Source organism: Thalassophryne amazonica, chromosome 16, assembly GCF_902500255.1.
Source record: "Thalassophryne amazonica chromosome 16, fThaAma1.1, whole genome shotgun sequence".
NCBI classification, from domain to species: domain Eukaryota; kingdom Metazoa; phylum Chordata; class Actinopteri; order Batrachoidiformes; family Batrachoididae; genus Thalassophryne; species Thalassophryne amazonica.
The window spans coordinates 53,646,169-53,661,889 of record NC_047118.1 but is presented as its reverse complement, the minus strand read 5'-3'; the positions used below and the strand labels follow the sequence as shown (position 1 = coordinate 53,661,889).

At 40.3% G+C, this 15,721-nt stretch overlaps 1 protein-coding gene across 1 annotated transcript in view; it reads left to right on the top strand.

Annotated features, from left to right (window-relative positions):
- rnf213a (ring finger protein 213a) overlaps nt 1–15,721 on the top strand; it is a 124,838-nt gene that overhangs the window by 15,702 nt on the left and 93,415 nt on the right. The window contains exons 3-5 of the mRNA XM_034190836.1: nt 10,700–10,854; nt 13,939–14,382; nt 14,792–15,013. Of these exons, the coding sequence (XP_034046727.1) occupies nt 10,700–10,854; nt 13,939–14,382; nt 14,792–15,013 (821 nt within the window). The remainder of the gene's footprint in view (nt 1–10,699; nt 10,855–13,938; nt 14,383–14,791; nt 15,014–15,721) is intronic.

Here is a 15,721-nt window from a genome sequence, read left to right as displayed (position 1 = left end):
AAGCGTAGCCCTAAACAGAAGCCCTGTGTACACCGCCAACCCGTTCACATTTCTAACCGTTTTTCCCCACTTGGCGACACACCCGCCGCGGATCAAACTCTGGTTATTGGCGACTCTGTTTTGAGAAATGTGAAGTTAGCGATACCAGCAACCATAGTCAATTGTCTTCTGGGGGCCAGAGCAGGCGACATTGAAGGAAATTTGAAACTGCTGGCTAAGGCTAAGCGTAAATTTGGTAAGATTGTAATTCACCTCTGCAGTAATGACACCCGGTCACGCCAATCGGAGGTCACTAAAATTAACATTGAATCAGTGTGTAACTTTGCAAAAACAATGTCGGACTCTGTAGTTTTCTCTGGGCCCCTCCCCAATCGGACCGGGAGTGACATGTTTAGCCGCATGTTCTTCTTGAATTGCTGGCTGTCTGAGTGGTGTCCAAAAAATGAGGTGGGCTTCATAGATAATTGGCAAAGCTTCTGGGGAAAACCTGGTCTTGTTAGGAGAGACGGCATCCATCCCACTTTGGATGGAGCAGCTCTCATTTCTAGAAATCTGGCCAATTTTCTTAAATCCTCCAAACCGTGACTATCCAGGGTTGGGACCAGGAAGCAGAGTTGTAGTCTTACACACCTACTGTAGCTTCTCTCCCCCTGCCATCCCCTCATTACCCCATCCCTGTAGAGACGGTGCCTGCTCCCAGACCACCAATAACCAGTAAAAATCTATTTAAGCATAAAAATTCAAAAAGAAAAAATAATATAGCACCTTCAACTGCACCACAGACTAAAACAGTTAAATGTGGTCTATTAAACATTAGGTCTCTCTCTTCTAAGTCCCTGTTAGTAAATGATATAATAATTGATCAACATATGATTTATTCTGCCTTACAGAAACCTGGTTACAGCAGGATGAATATGTTTGTTTAAATGAGTCAACACCCCCGAGTCACCACTAACTGCCAGAACGCTCGTAGCACGGGCCGAGGCGGAGGATTAGCAGCAATCTTCCATTCCAGCTTATTAATTAATCAAAACCCAGACAGAGCTTTAATTCATTTGAAAGCTTGACTCTTAGTCTTGTCCATCCAAATTGGAAGTCCCAAAACCCAGTTTTATTTGTTATTATCTATCGTCCACCTGGTCGTTACTGTGAGTTTCTCTGTGAATTTTCAGAGCTTTTGTCTGACTCAGATAAGATAATTATAGTGGGCGATTTTAACATCCACACAGATGCTGAGAATGACAGCCTCAACACTGCATTTAATCTATTATTAGACTCAATTGGCTTTGCTCAAAATGTAAATGAGTCCACCCACCACTTTAATCATATCTTAGATCTTGTTCTGACTTATGGTATGGAAATTGAAGACTTAACAGTATTCCCTGAAAACTCCCTTCTGTCTGATCATTTCTTAATAACATTTACATTTACTCTGATGGACTACCCAGCAGTGGGGAATAAGTTTCATTACACTAGAAGTCTTTCAGAAAGCGCTGTAACTAGGTTTAAGGATATGATTCCTTCTTTATGTTCTCTAATGCCATATACCAACACAGTGCAGAGTAGCTACCTAAACTCTGTAAGTGAGATAGAGTATCTCCTCAATAGTTTTACATCCTCATTGAAGACAACTTTGGATGCTGTAGCTCCTCTGAAAAAGAGAGCTTTAAATCAGAAGTGCCTGACTCCGTGGTATAACTCACAAATTCGCAGCTTAAAGCAGATAACCCGTAAGTTGGAGAGGAAATGGCGTCTCACTAATTTAGAAGATCTTCACTTAGCCTGGAAAAAGAGTCTGTTGCTCTATAAAAAAAGCCCTCCGTAAAGCTAGGACATCTTACTACTCATCACTAATTGAAGAAAATAAGAATCCCAGGTTTCTTTTCAGCACTGTAGCCAGGCTGACAAAGAGTCAGAGCTCTATTGAGCCGAGTATTCCTTTAACTTTAACTAGTAATGACTTCATGACTTTCTTTGCTAACAAAATTTTAACTATTAGAGAAAAAATTACTCATAACCATCCCAAAGACGTATAGTTATCTTTGGCTGCTTTCAGTGATGCCTGTATTTGGTTAGACTCTTTCTCTCCGATTGTTCTGTCTGAGTTATTTTCATTAGTTACTTCCTCCAAACCATCAACATGTCTATTAGACCCCATTCCTACCAGGCTGCTCAAGGAAGCCCTACCATTAATTAATGCTTGATCTTAATATGATCAATCTATCTTTATTAGTTGGCTATGTACCACAGGCTTTTAAGGTGGCAGTAATTAACCATTACTTAAAAGCCATCACTTGACCCAGCTATCTTAGCTAATTATAGGCCAATCTCCAACCTTCCTTTTCTCTCAAAAATTCTTGAAAGGATAGTTGTAAAACAGCTAACTGATCATCTGCAGAGGAATGGTCTATTTGAAGAGTTTCAGTCAGGTTTTAGAATTCATCATAGTACAGAAACGGCATTAGTGAAGGTTACAGATGATCTTCTTATGGCCTCAGTGGAGTCATCTCTGTGTTTGTTCTGTTAGACCTCAGTGCTGCTTTTGATACTGTTGACCATAAAATTTTATTACAGAGATTAGAGCATGCCATAGGTATTAAAGGCACTGTGCTGCGGTGGTTTGAATCATATTTATCTAATAGATTACAATTTGTTCATGTAAATGGGGAATCTTCTTCACAGACTAAGGTTAATTATGGAGTTCCACAAGGTTCTGTGCTAGGACCAATTTTATTCACTTTATACATGTTTCCCTTAGGCAGTGTTATTAGACGGCATTGCTTAAATTTTCATTGTTATGCAGATGATACCCAACTTTATCTATCCATGAAGCCAGAGGACACACACCAATTAGCTAAACTGCAGGATTGTCTTACAGACATAAAGACATGGATGACCTCTAATTTCCTGCTTTTAAACTCAGATAAAACTGAAGTTATTGTACTTGGCCCCACAAATCTTAGAAACATGGTGTCTAACCAGATCCTTACTCTGGATGGCATTACCCTGACCTCTAGTAATACTGTGAGAAATCTTGGCATCATTTTTGATCAGGATATGTCATTCAATGCGCATATTAAACAAATATGTAGGACTGCTTTTTGCATTTGCGCAATATCTCTAAAATTAGAAAGGTCTTGTCTCAGAGTGATGCTGAAAAACTAATTCATGCATTTATTTCCTCTAGGCTGGACTATTGTAATTCATTATTATCAGGTTGTCCTAAAAGTTCCCTGAAAAGCCTTCAGTTAATTCAAAATGCTGCAGCTAGAGTACTGACAGGGACTAGAAGGAGAGAGCATATCTCACCCATATTGGCCTCTCTTCATTGGCTTCCTGTTAATTCTAGAATAGAATTTAAAATTCTTCTTCTTACTTACAAGGTTTGAATAATCAGGTCCCATCTTATCTTAGGGACCTCATAGTACCATATCACCCCAATAGAGCGCTTTGCTCTCAGACTGCATGCTTACTTGTAGTTCCTAGGGTTTGTAAGAGTAGAATGGGAGGCAGAGCCTTCAGCTTTCAGGCTCCTCTCCTGTGGAACCAGCTCCTAATTCGGATCAGGGAGACAGACACCCTCTCTACTTTAAGATTAGGCTTAAAACTTTCCTTTTTGCTAAAGCTTATAGTTAGGGCTGGATCAGGTAACCCTGAACCATCCCTTAGTTATGCTGCTATAGACTTAGACTGCTGGGGGGTTCCCATGATGCACTGAGTGTTTATTTCTCTTTTTGCTCTGTATGCACCACTCTGCATTTAATCATTAGTGATTGATCTCTGCTCCCCTCCATAGCATGTCTTTTTCCTGGTTCTCTCCCTCAGCCCCAACCAGTCACAGCAGAAGACTGCCCCTCCCTGAGCCTGGTTCTGCTGGAGGTTTCTTCCTGTTAAAAGGGAGTTTTTCCTTCCCACTGTTGCCAAGTGCTTGCTCACAGGGGGTCGTTTTGATCGTTGGGGTTTTTCTGTAATTATTGCATGGCCTTGCCTTACAATATAAGGTGCCTTGGGGCAACTGTTGTGATTTGGCGCTATATAAATAAAATTGATTTGATTTGATATTTGTAAAACTCAACAGAATACTTCAAGTTCAGTTCATTGGAGGGAATTTGCTTAGATAAAAAATGATTTTTTCATCACTTCTAAATAAAACGGCTCCAGAAAGGTCAGCAGGATACAGATATTGTTGGAGGGAATGTCGAATATATGGCGGACCAGTTCTTCTAGGACTGCCCAACTATTTGTCCCATTTGGCTAAATATAGCAGCAAATTAGTTTGGGTTTCAAGATTCATTTAACTCTAGTAGTAAATATTTGGCAGCAAGCAAAAAGCTGTAACAAGAAGATATATCAGAAGTACTAGCAAAGAGCCCTCAACAAAAGTGGAATGGGTTGGGATTGTAAATAAAATATTATACAGCGTATCTAGAAAGTATTTACAGCTCTTCACTTTATGTTACAGCCTAATTCCAAAATAGTCCATTGATTTTTTTTTTTTTTTTTTTCTTCTCAAAATTGTACTCACAATACCCCATAATGCAGGGCTGTGAAAACTCCGTGGATCCGCGGGATTCCGTGGATTTCATCGTGGGGAGGGGGGCGGGGGTGTTAGTGTTGTACTCTTTAATCGTGATCCTTGCTGACTTTTTAAAATGCTTATCGCAAAGCGTTCTTTTTTTTTTTTTTTTACATCAGCAAGTTTTATAAGTCCGCGGACACTGATCTGTGTTTTACAGATACAATCAGTTTCCCTCGGATCCGCGGAGTTACGAGGAGAATAAATGCCACTCAAAGCCTGGCTGTTACCACAGTTGTCGTAAAGCGGGACTGGTTGGTTGCTGCGGTGACACTGTGTGGCTCCTGTGCGAAGCTTAGCTAAACATAGCATGTACATCACAAACTTTTAGAACTTTCAAGTTTTTAAAAGAAGAATTTTGCAGCATGTCTGTGTCACGGAGCGACATCAGACAGAGTGAAGATGGCGAGAAAGACGGTTTGAAAAAGTGTGATAAGGACAAGAATCCGTGGAATTGTTGCTGGCTTAATGAACACACCTGCAAGATAAACAGGAAAAGTGAACTGGTAAGAATTTTTTTTCTCTCTCTGGAAAATAAACATTGTGCTGTTCAAACAGGATTTCAGAAAAGATTATGTGCCTTTTTTTTCTTTCATTAATCTAGACTTTCTTTCATTGAAAAAAAGACATTGTGGCTTTGAATGAATTTAGGCTACATGAATTTACACAAGAATGTAAATTAGTTTTTATTAATGTACACTTTTTTCATGGGGAAAAAAAGACACTGGCTTTGAGTGGATTTACAGGAATTTACACAAGAATGTGTGGCTTTTTTACTATAAGGTATGTTATTGATATTTTACCCTGATTTTTCAAATATTCTACAAGTTTTAGCTGTGGTTTTTGAAATACTTTAACAGTCTTTTCAGTCTAAATGAATATGATGTAGTTTAATTGTTCTGAGTTAATGCATAATTTGGTTTACAATTAAAAGGAAAATCATACCAGGTCCTACTTCCACGTCGTTTTCTGTTGTTTCAACATGATCATTGACGGTTCAAATGAAAGGTTGAATCTAGGATCATTTAAATATGCACTAATTTTGAGATTTGTTCTTCCAGGAGATGTTGAAAATGTATCAGTAGATGAAAATTTTAAATTTGGTTTCTGGGGCCCCACAAGGCCCTAGACCCCGCTCCTCGGGGGGGGGGGGGGGGGGGGGGGGGGCAGACCCCCTGCAAATTTTCCTCGGATTTCACAATTTTCATTTCACAGCCTTGATAATGACAACACGAACAGTTTTTTTTTTTTTTTTTTTTTTGCAAATAAAAAAAATAATAAAAAAACAAACTAAGAAATCGCATGTACATAAGTATTCGCACCCTTTGCTCAATACTTTGTTGATGTACCTGTGGCAGGAATTACAGCTTCAAGTCTTGTTGAATATGATTCCACAAGCTTGGTGCAGATATCTTTGGGAAAGTTTGCCCATTCCTATTTACAGCATATCTCAAGCTCCATCAGGTTGGATGGGGAGCGTGTGCAGCCATTTTTGCCCGAGGCTATCAAATATGGCTATCTGATATTGCGAAGGCTCTTCGTCTATCGGTCTGTCTGTGCTCAGCGCAAGTCTTGTCTTATTACTGCCAGTCTCTTGAAATTCACAGGGAACATTCTTGTGACAGAGACCTTGGACAAGTTCAATGATGGCTAACCTTGATGTATTTTGAGAGGTTAAAAAGTCGCATTGTGTTTCAACCTGATCCATTTTGAGTGACGCGGGTGACAGTCAAAGTAGAAAGGCACTGTGATGTCAGTTGCTGGTCTATTCAAAACCACTTTGTTTTGTGTATTTATGTACATGTTTCTCATATATTACAGTGAGGAAAATAAGTATTTGAACACCCTGCAATTTTGCAAGTTCTCCCACTTAGAAATCATGGAGGGGTCTGAAATTTTCATCTTAGGTGCATGTCCACTGTGAGAGATAAAAAAAAAAAAAGAAAAATCCGGAAATCACTATGTATGATTTTTTTTTTTTTTTTTATAATTTATTTGTATGTTACTGCTGCAAATAAGTATTTCAACACCTATGAAAATCAATCTTAATATTTGGTACAGTAGCCTTTGTTTGCAATTACAGAGGTCAAACGTTTCCTGTAGTTTTTCACCAGGTTTGCACACACTGCAGCAGGGATTTTGGCCCATTCCTCCACACAGATCTTCTCTAGATCCGCCAGGTTCTGGGCTGTCACTGAGAAAAACGGAGTTTGAGCTCCCTCCAAAGATTTTCTATCGGATTTAGGTCTGGAGACTGGCTAGGCCACTCCAGAACCTTGATATGCTTCTTACGGAGCCACTCCTTGGTTATCCTGGCTGCGTGCTTCGGGTCATTGTCATGTTGGAAGACCCATCCACGACCCATCTTCAATGTTCTAACTGAGGGAAGGAGGTTGTTCCCCAAAATCTTGCAATGCATGGCCCCGGTCCTGTCCCATGTGCAGAAAAACACCCCCAAAGCATGATGCTTCCACCCCCATGCTTCACAGGAGGGACTGTGTTTTTGGGATGGTACTCAGCATTCTTCTTCCTCCAAACACGGCGAGTGGAATTAAGACCAAAAGTTCTATTTTGGTCTGATCTAACCACATAACTTTCTCCCATGACTCCTCTGGATCATCCAATGGTCATGGGCAAACTTAAGACAGGCCTGGATGTGTGCTGATTAAGCAGGGGAACCTTCCGTGCCATCCATGATTTTAACCCATGACGTCTAGTGTATTACAAATAGTAACCGTGGAAACAGTGGTGCCAGCTCTCTTCACTCCATATCATGACCAGCTCCTCCCGTGCAGTTTCTGGGCTGATTCCTCACCTTTCTTAGGATCATTGATACACCACAAGGTGGTATCTTGCATGGAGCTCCAGTCCGAGGGAGATTGATAGTCATGTTTAGGTTCTTCCATTTTCTTATTATTGCTCCAACAGTTGATCTTTTTTCACTAAGCTGCTTGGCAATTGCCCCGTAGCCCTTTCCAGCCTTGTGGAGGTCTACAATTTTGTCTCTGGTGTCTTTGGACAGCTCTTTGGTCTTAGCCATGTTAGTAGTTGGAGTCTTACTGATTGTGTGGGGTGGACAGGTGTCTTTATGCGGTTAACAACCTGAAATAGGTGCTTCTAATTTGGAATAATAAGTGGAGTGGAGGTGGCCTTTTTGGAGGCGGACTAACAGGTCTTTGATGGCCAGAATTTATGCTGATTCGCAGGTGTTGAAATACTTATTTGCAGCAGTAACATGCAGATAAATTCTTAAAAAATTATACATTGTGATTTCTGGATTTTTTTTTTTTTTTTTTTTGGATTATGTCTCTCACAGTGGACATGCACCTAAGATGAAAATTTCAGACCCCTCCATGATTTCTAAGTGGGGGAACTTGCAACATCGCAGGGTGTTCAAATCAGAGCCCAACCGATATGTATTTTTTGAGGCCGATAATGATATTTGGATGAAAGAAATGCAGATAATCGGTAAATCGGCTGATTTGCCAATAGCCAATAAATCAGCCGATATTATTATTTTTTTTAAATGAATAAAATGTTCTTTTTTGGACCCTTAACAAAAAAGGTATGAGCTAAAAGCTGAAGCTTTGTCCTTATATTGATTAACTTTATAACAGAGAAGAATTTTCAAATTCAAAAAATGCAAAAATGCAATTGGAGCAGTTAGGGGGCTGTTCAAATGGGTCAACTAGTAAGATATCACTCCTGAAAAATCTTTGCCATATCACGTGAGGTAACTCTGCCCTACGATTAAATTTTGGAAAACCATGTGATGGAGAACCAATTCCGATTGGACACTCACATTGCGCACGTCATGACACATCTTCTATGAGGAGTACCAAGATGGCCGACGGTGGCTTGAAAGTCCGCAGAGTTAACTTTTCAGCAAAAAAAAAAAAAAAGTTTGTTTCTATCGCATATCATTAAAAATTATTTACAACTTAGTAAAGCTTGGTCCCAACTGTCGTATACGACCCACTGTATGTAAAGATAGCAAGAAATAAACACTTCTAATACTGAAAACACTGTCTTTGTAGCCTGATAAAACCTCTGGAGTCATTTAGACATTTTCAGACATTACCTTGCACGCTAACGTTTGCCATCTCAAAGCAAAACTAACTTCCTCTGTAGATCACCCTCTGTGGCAAAGGGTGCTCTTCTGGCCACTCTACCATACAGGCCTGATTAGTGGATTGTTGCAGAGATGGTTGTACTTCTGGAAGGTTCTCCTCTCTCCACAGAGCAATGCTGGAGCTCTGACAGAGTGACCATCAGGTTCTTGGTCACTTTCCTGACTAAGGCCCTTCTCCCTAGATCACTCAGTTTAGACAGGCGGCCAGCTCTAGGAAGAGTCCTGGTGGATCTGAGCTTCTTCCGTTTACGGATGATGGAGACCACTGTGCTCATTGCGACTTTCACAGCAGCAGAAATGTTTCTCTCTCCCTCCCCCAGATTTGTGCCTTGAGACAATCCTGTCTCAAAGGCCGACAGACAATTCATTTGACTTCCTTTCCTGCCTTTCCAAATCATGTTCAATCAATTGAATTTAACCCAGGTGGACTCCGGTTAAGCTGTAGAAACATCTCAGGGATGATCAGTGGAAATAAAATGCACTTGAGCCTAATTTTGAGCCTCATGGCAAAGGCTGTGAATACTTATGTACATGTGATTTTTAATTTTTAATAAATTTGCAACAATCTTAAAAAAATTTGTTCACATTGTCATTATGGCGTATTGTGTGTAGAATTTTGAGGGGGGAAAAGAATTTCATTTTGAAGGCTGTAACATAAAATGTGGAAAAAGTGAAGTGCTCTGACTACTTTACAGATACATTGTATGACATGGAAAAATTAACCTTCTTTCTGAATTTGTGTATGGACAAATTTACCAATTACTGGACCAAATGGGAGTGTAACACCCTTGGATTTGATTCTTGCTTTTGAAATGTACAAAGTTGTCCCATTGACCTGTTGTTATTTTAGAATATAGTCAGTGCATCTTTGTGTGTGTATTTGAATTGTAAAAATTGTTAAAAATAAAGTAAAATAAAAGTTGATTAAATGCCCCTCCCCCTTATTTCAGTTAGTTTGTGACCCCAAGACATTATTAAAAAGCAAAAAATTAGTTTCCCCGATGGTTTTGTTGTGGCTTCCGTATCTTACCTGGACACTGTATCGGTGTAACTTTTATTTTGCATGGGGATTTTTTTTAGATGCAGTAATTACCTTACACATTCATGCCATGTTTTTGTTTTATCAATAGTAGTTGCATGACATAATGTCAGTTGAGAGTTTGCAGTACGCGAGTTGCGCACAAGGTGGAACAGATATGGCGCAGTTCTCGCAGTAAACAGTCAATTTATTTGTAATGAAATCAGACATTGTTGTCAAATGCATGGAGGGGTGGGCGTTTGGACAAATGTAATATCAGCCACACGCTTGCACCTCCGCCCACCCCCTTGTCAGGTAGATTTTCATGCTGAATGCTCTCGGCATTCTGACACGTTGATGCAGTATTGAACCCGCAGTTTTGAGCCTGCATTGTGTTGTGCCTCAGCTATTTTTTCTGTAATATCTTTTTTTTTTTACATTTGCACTATAGTGCACTGTACTGATGATGACGGGGCACAAAGATGTGATAAATAACAGTCTGATCAGCCATTCAGTTGTGTTTCATCTCTGTTATCAGTCAGAATTAGAACTGTGACCTATGTGCTTGCATAGCAGTATGTCGTGCTGCAATTGGGATGCAACTTGAGCTCTATGTTGTTTCTCAAAACTCGATGCAGTGCTATATGATGTGCATCATTGGACGTCCGATACTCTATGTATCATGATGTCGATACATTATGTGCTTCATACGGCTTTATATAAATGTTATTTTAATGTATTCATGAATTGTAGTGTTGGTTTGTTATTGTGTTTTTTTTTTTTGTTTTTTTTTAGCTGACCCCACTGTTTTTTTTGTTTTGTTTTGTTTTTTGTTAGAGAAATGCATATTGTTTCATTATTTTACTTGCTGTAAACAGCCTTGGATTTAAATAGAACGTAAATTGATTTTATGAGGTTTATGCACGTTTCTCTGGATGTACATACTTACATTCTTGTCATTATTTTCATCCAGACACAGCATGTAAGCCCAAGTCTTTGATAGCTGACTTGGACAGTACAACTGAGAAGTCTGTTTTGCAGAAAGACATTCCACCTGGTGACAGGAGGGAATCAAACCAATATCCCAAGCGACCTAATGAAGAAAGTGTTAGTGTACCAAAGAAAAAGGTGAGTGTAACAATAAATGTGTTGGCTTGATTTTTATTATTTATTTATTTATTTTTTTAGTCCTTCAAACAACATAAATATGAGGTTATATGTGGTCTACTCCCCACATCAGTTATTTTGGAAACCAGCATCTCTTATGAATTTTCATCTTTGTTCCATTGAAACAAAATTTGTGTTTTGTGATAACTGCTGGGCAGGGTACGACATAAAACTTTTTTTTTTTTTTATGCGACTAGACGAGTGCAGCACTAACCTGCAGGATTTACGAGACCTGACAGTGACAACTAGACTGAAATTACAGTTTCAACTACACTTTTAGATTATTAAACAATAAGATGGTAAGAATAAAGTGAAGTGCTATCCAATCAGGTCCATAGGTATTTGGGCAGAAATGCCCCCTCTGTTATTTTGCAGCTATTCACCACCACAGTGGAGTTTAAATGAAACAAGATGTTCTTGCAGTGCAAACTTTTAGCTTTAATTCATTTTATTTAACAGAAATATTTCATTAACCATTTCGAAGTTAGAGCCATTTTTTTTTTTAACACACACCCCTATTTTCAGAGCCAATAAATAAATGGACAAACTAAAGGATTATTGTTGATCCAAATATTACTTTTACAGCCAGTTTTCTTTTGTCAGTTCTCAAAAACTGAATGTGCAAGAAAGAGACTAGTTAAGGAAGCCACCAGAACAGTCATGGCAATTATGAAGGAGTTACAGTTGCTGTGGCTGTGATTGGAGAAGCTGCAAAGTTTAACTTTGGTCTGTTGGATCACTAGTTATACAGCTTCATGCTGGAGTTGCACAGAGAAGGATTTAGGTATGTATGTATATGTATATCTGGGTGATTCTTAGACTACGGGCACTTATTATGTCCTTTGACCATATTGTATGAAAAACAGAAAAAGGGGAAATTTCACACTTTTATAGTTATCTTTACAATGAAAGTGTGTTAAGAAATTTGTTCTAGTAGTCTATGATGACTTTTTCACCTTTTTTCAGCATCATTATATGCAAATATTGCATTTTGTGCTTGTCCCACACCCAGACTTTTGATCTTCAATGATAAAAATGAATGGTAAAGAAACGTTTTTTCTAATGTTTTAAAATATCTCTGAATAAAATATCAGTAAAATAATCAAAACATAATTGGGGTATTCAATGTCATACAACTGTTGTGATTTTTTTTAAACAAAATGTAGTTGTCCCACACTATTGCCGTAATTTCCACCACAACACTGTAATGTCCCTTTAAACAGTTTGTATGAAAGATTGTTTGGGTAGTTTCTATGGAGATAAACAGTGACATCAGAGCACATGTAGCGCCAAATCACAACAAACAGTTGCCCCAAGGCGCTTTATATTGTAAGGCAATGGTGTGGTGGAAAATACATTTACAAGGCCAATAGTGCCCGTAGTTAAAGAATCACCCGTATGTGTATACGAGGTCTATTAAAAAAAAAACCCGACCTTTTTATTTTTATAAAAACTTTATGGATCTGAGTCAGGTGAGATTGCATCAGCCAACCTTGAACCTTAGTGCGCATGCGTGAGTTTTGTCCCACCTGTCGGCTGCGTCATTCGCCTGTGAGCAGCCTTTGTGTGGGGACTTAGCCTGTGCGCTCGGCGGATTTTTCTTGCAAGGAAAATTGCGGAACGATTGGAGCAGCGCTATTGCATCAAATTTTGCCAGAAACTTGGCGACAGATAAAGACTGCTTTTGGGGATGAAGCTATGAGCACCACACAGATTAAGGAGTGGTACAACCGGTTTAAAGACAGACTTGTAACGGTGGAGAGCGCGCCGCGCTCCGGCCGACCATCGACAGTGCCGAAATGACGAGATCATTTCCAAAGTGAACGCTGTGGTGATGCGGGACCGTCGAGTGACCAAGAAATTGCGGACGAAGTGGACATCAGTACCTTTTCGGCACATTCCATTGTTACAGAAGATTTGGGCATGAAGCGAGTGGCTGCGAAGTTCGTGCCGAGGTAGCTGACGGCAGAGGAAAAGCACCTCCGTGTGGAAGTCTCACAGGACATGCTGGACTCCACACAAAGTGATCCCAGCTTTATGGACACTATTATCACCGGCGATGAGTCCTGGGTGTACGGGTACGACACGGAAACGAAATTACAGTCGTCACAGTGGAAGCATTCCACGTCGCCATGACCGAAGAAGGCGCGCCAAGTGCGCAGCAACGTGAAGGTAATGCTGTTTTTTTTTTTTTTTTTTTTGACTCCTGCGGTGTGGTACACCACGAGTACACACCACGGGGTCAAACAGTAACGAAGGAGTATTACAGGGATGTCCTCCGTCGCCTCCGTGAAGCTGTACGGCGCAAGAGACCGGAGTTGTGGGCCACAGGAAATGGCGCCCTCCACCATGACAATGCTCCAGCTCATTCTTCCAACTTGATTTGGACCTTACTTGTCTAAAACCAAACTCCTGTGGTTCCACAGCCTCCATACTCTCCTGACATGGCCCCTTGTGACTTCTGGCGTTCCCAAAAATTAAAAGACCATTAAAAGGAACGCGTTTTGAGACGAGGGAGGACATCATGGCTGCAACGACGGCAGAGCTGCGTGCCATCCCGAAAGAGGCGTTTTTGGAATGCTTCCAACAGTGGCGACACCGCTGGGAGAAGTGTGTGGAGTCCCAAGGAGTGTACTTCGAGGGTGATTAGGTTTCCAACCTTCCAGGTAAGCCAGTTTTTTTTTTTTCCCCGGTCAAAGGTCGGATAATTTTCTAATAGACCTCGTATATACACACACACAACCCCAATTCCAATGAAGTTGGGACATTGTGTAAAATGTAAATAAAACACAATACAATGATTTGCAATCCTCTTCAACTTGTATTCAATTAAATACACCACAAAGATAAGATATTTAATGTTCAAACTGATAAACTTTATTGTTTGTGAAACGTCATTGGAATTGGCGTTGTGCATGTGTGTGTGTATATATCTCAAATACAGTACCTTTGAAGACATTTGTATATTGGATGAATATTGCGACTTCATTTTTGGCAGTAAATTAATTTGAGGCATTGTTTATTGTGTCTTTTTTGTCATAATAGAAGAAAAAGAGGAAGAGAAACAGAAAGAAGAAAGATGGGAGTGAAGAGAAAGAGGAAAGCCTTTCTGACATGTCTCACATCTCTTATGGAGCAAGAAGGAAGACAACACAAGAAGAAAAAGACTCTTCAGACAATGACAGCTCAGAAAACGCAATGGATGAAACACAAGACTCACTTCAGTATGAACTGGAGAGCCAGCCTAGTTCTCTAGGAGCTGATAGTAGTGCTGAAACCACATCTACCACTCAAAGTAAGGGAACCGCTGCCACATTTCCACCAGAGGTGGCCATGAACCTCCCAGATAATGGAACAGAGAACGATAAGACACCACAATCAGCTGGGGAGAAGAAATCACAAGCAGAAGCACCTGACAGTCTAACCCCTGTTCCACATTCAGGGGACAGCGTGAATACAATGTCAAAGTCTGGTTCCAGTGGTTCAAAGGTCAGTAATGTGGAAGGCCAAAAGCATGAAGGGAAAAATCCTAGGATGAAAATGGATGTGGTTACAGATGAGCATCCTCTACTGGACCAGAATGCCAATGTGGATCCAAATGCAATGGATGAAACACAGGACTCACTTCAGTATGAGCCGAAGAGCCAGCCTGGCTCCCTAGGAGCTGATGGTAGTGCTGAAAACGCATCTACAAGTCAAAGTGAGGAAAACCGCTGCCACATTGTCACCAAATGTGTCCATGAACCTCCCAGATAACAGAAGAGAGAATGATAAAACACCACAATTAACTCAGGTGAAGAAATCCAAAGGTGCACCACCTGAAAGTCCAACCCCCAATCCTGTCTCAGAGGACGGTGTGAATACAGTGTCAAAGTCTGGTTCCAGTAAAGGTGCAAAGGTCAGTAATGTGAAAGGCCAAAAGCCTGAAGGGAAAAATCCTAAGATGAACAAGGATGTGGTTAAAGATGAGCATCCTGTACCGGACAAGAATCCTAATGTGGATTCAACTACAGGCCAAACAGCAACACCTCAACACAAAGGGAAAAGTCAACAGAAACAAAAAGTGACACAAACTAAGGCAGCTGGACAAATGGTTTTTGGCCCACAAAAGTTATCACAGGTAAGAATGTCAAGATTGGCAATGTTTGGCATTGGACTCAAATAAGCCTCTCAATACTGCTGCATATTCAGGATATGATAGGAATGTGGACACACTGGGACATGTCTGAGCTTTGTCAGGCATGTTCAGCTTTTTTGCATGTGATTTATGAAGGCTTGTTAATTGCGGCGTCTTGGTGGGCACCAAAGCTGATCTCCCATTGCTAATTTTTGGCCAAGATTTATGTCCTGATTCAAGGAGAAAGGAGGAAAAAGAAAAGAGGAACTCGGGCACTAATGTCCACAACACAAAGCAGAAATCAGCTGTAGCTGCTTATTGCTGACTACACCCGAGTACGTACAATTGCCAGTACATGATTGTTGGAGTACATATGCAAAATGGTCCTTCTGTCCACTCGGCTCAAAAAGCTAATGTCTGTCAAAAATGGCTGTGGAACAGCGTGGAACACTATTATGCCTGATTGGCACCAACTACATCAGGTTTTCCACTTACACAGTCACAATGTGTCCCAATGGCACTAATTTTTTTAAACATGTTCAAAACCTTCCTGATTGGTCAAAACATTCCACAATGCAACTAAATACCACAGATTACATGTTTTCGTATACCGTTTGGATATGAAAACATAACCCAGGACACGCTAGCGGGATTATGTTTCCCAGCTGGCTTGGGCATGCCTCTGGATCCTCCGGCAACACTTACAGTACT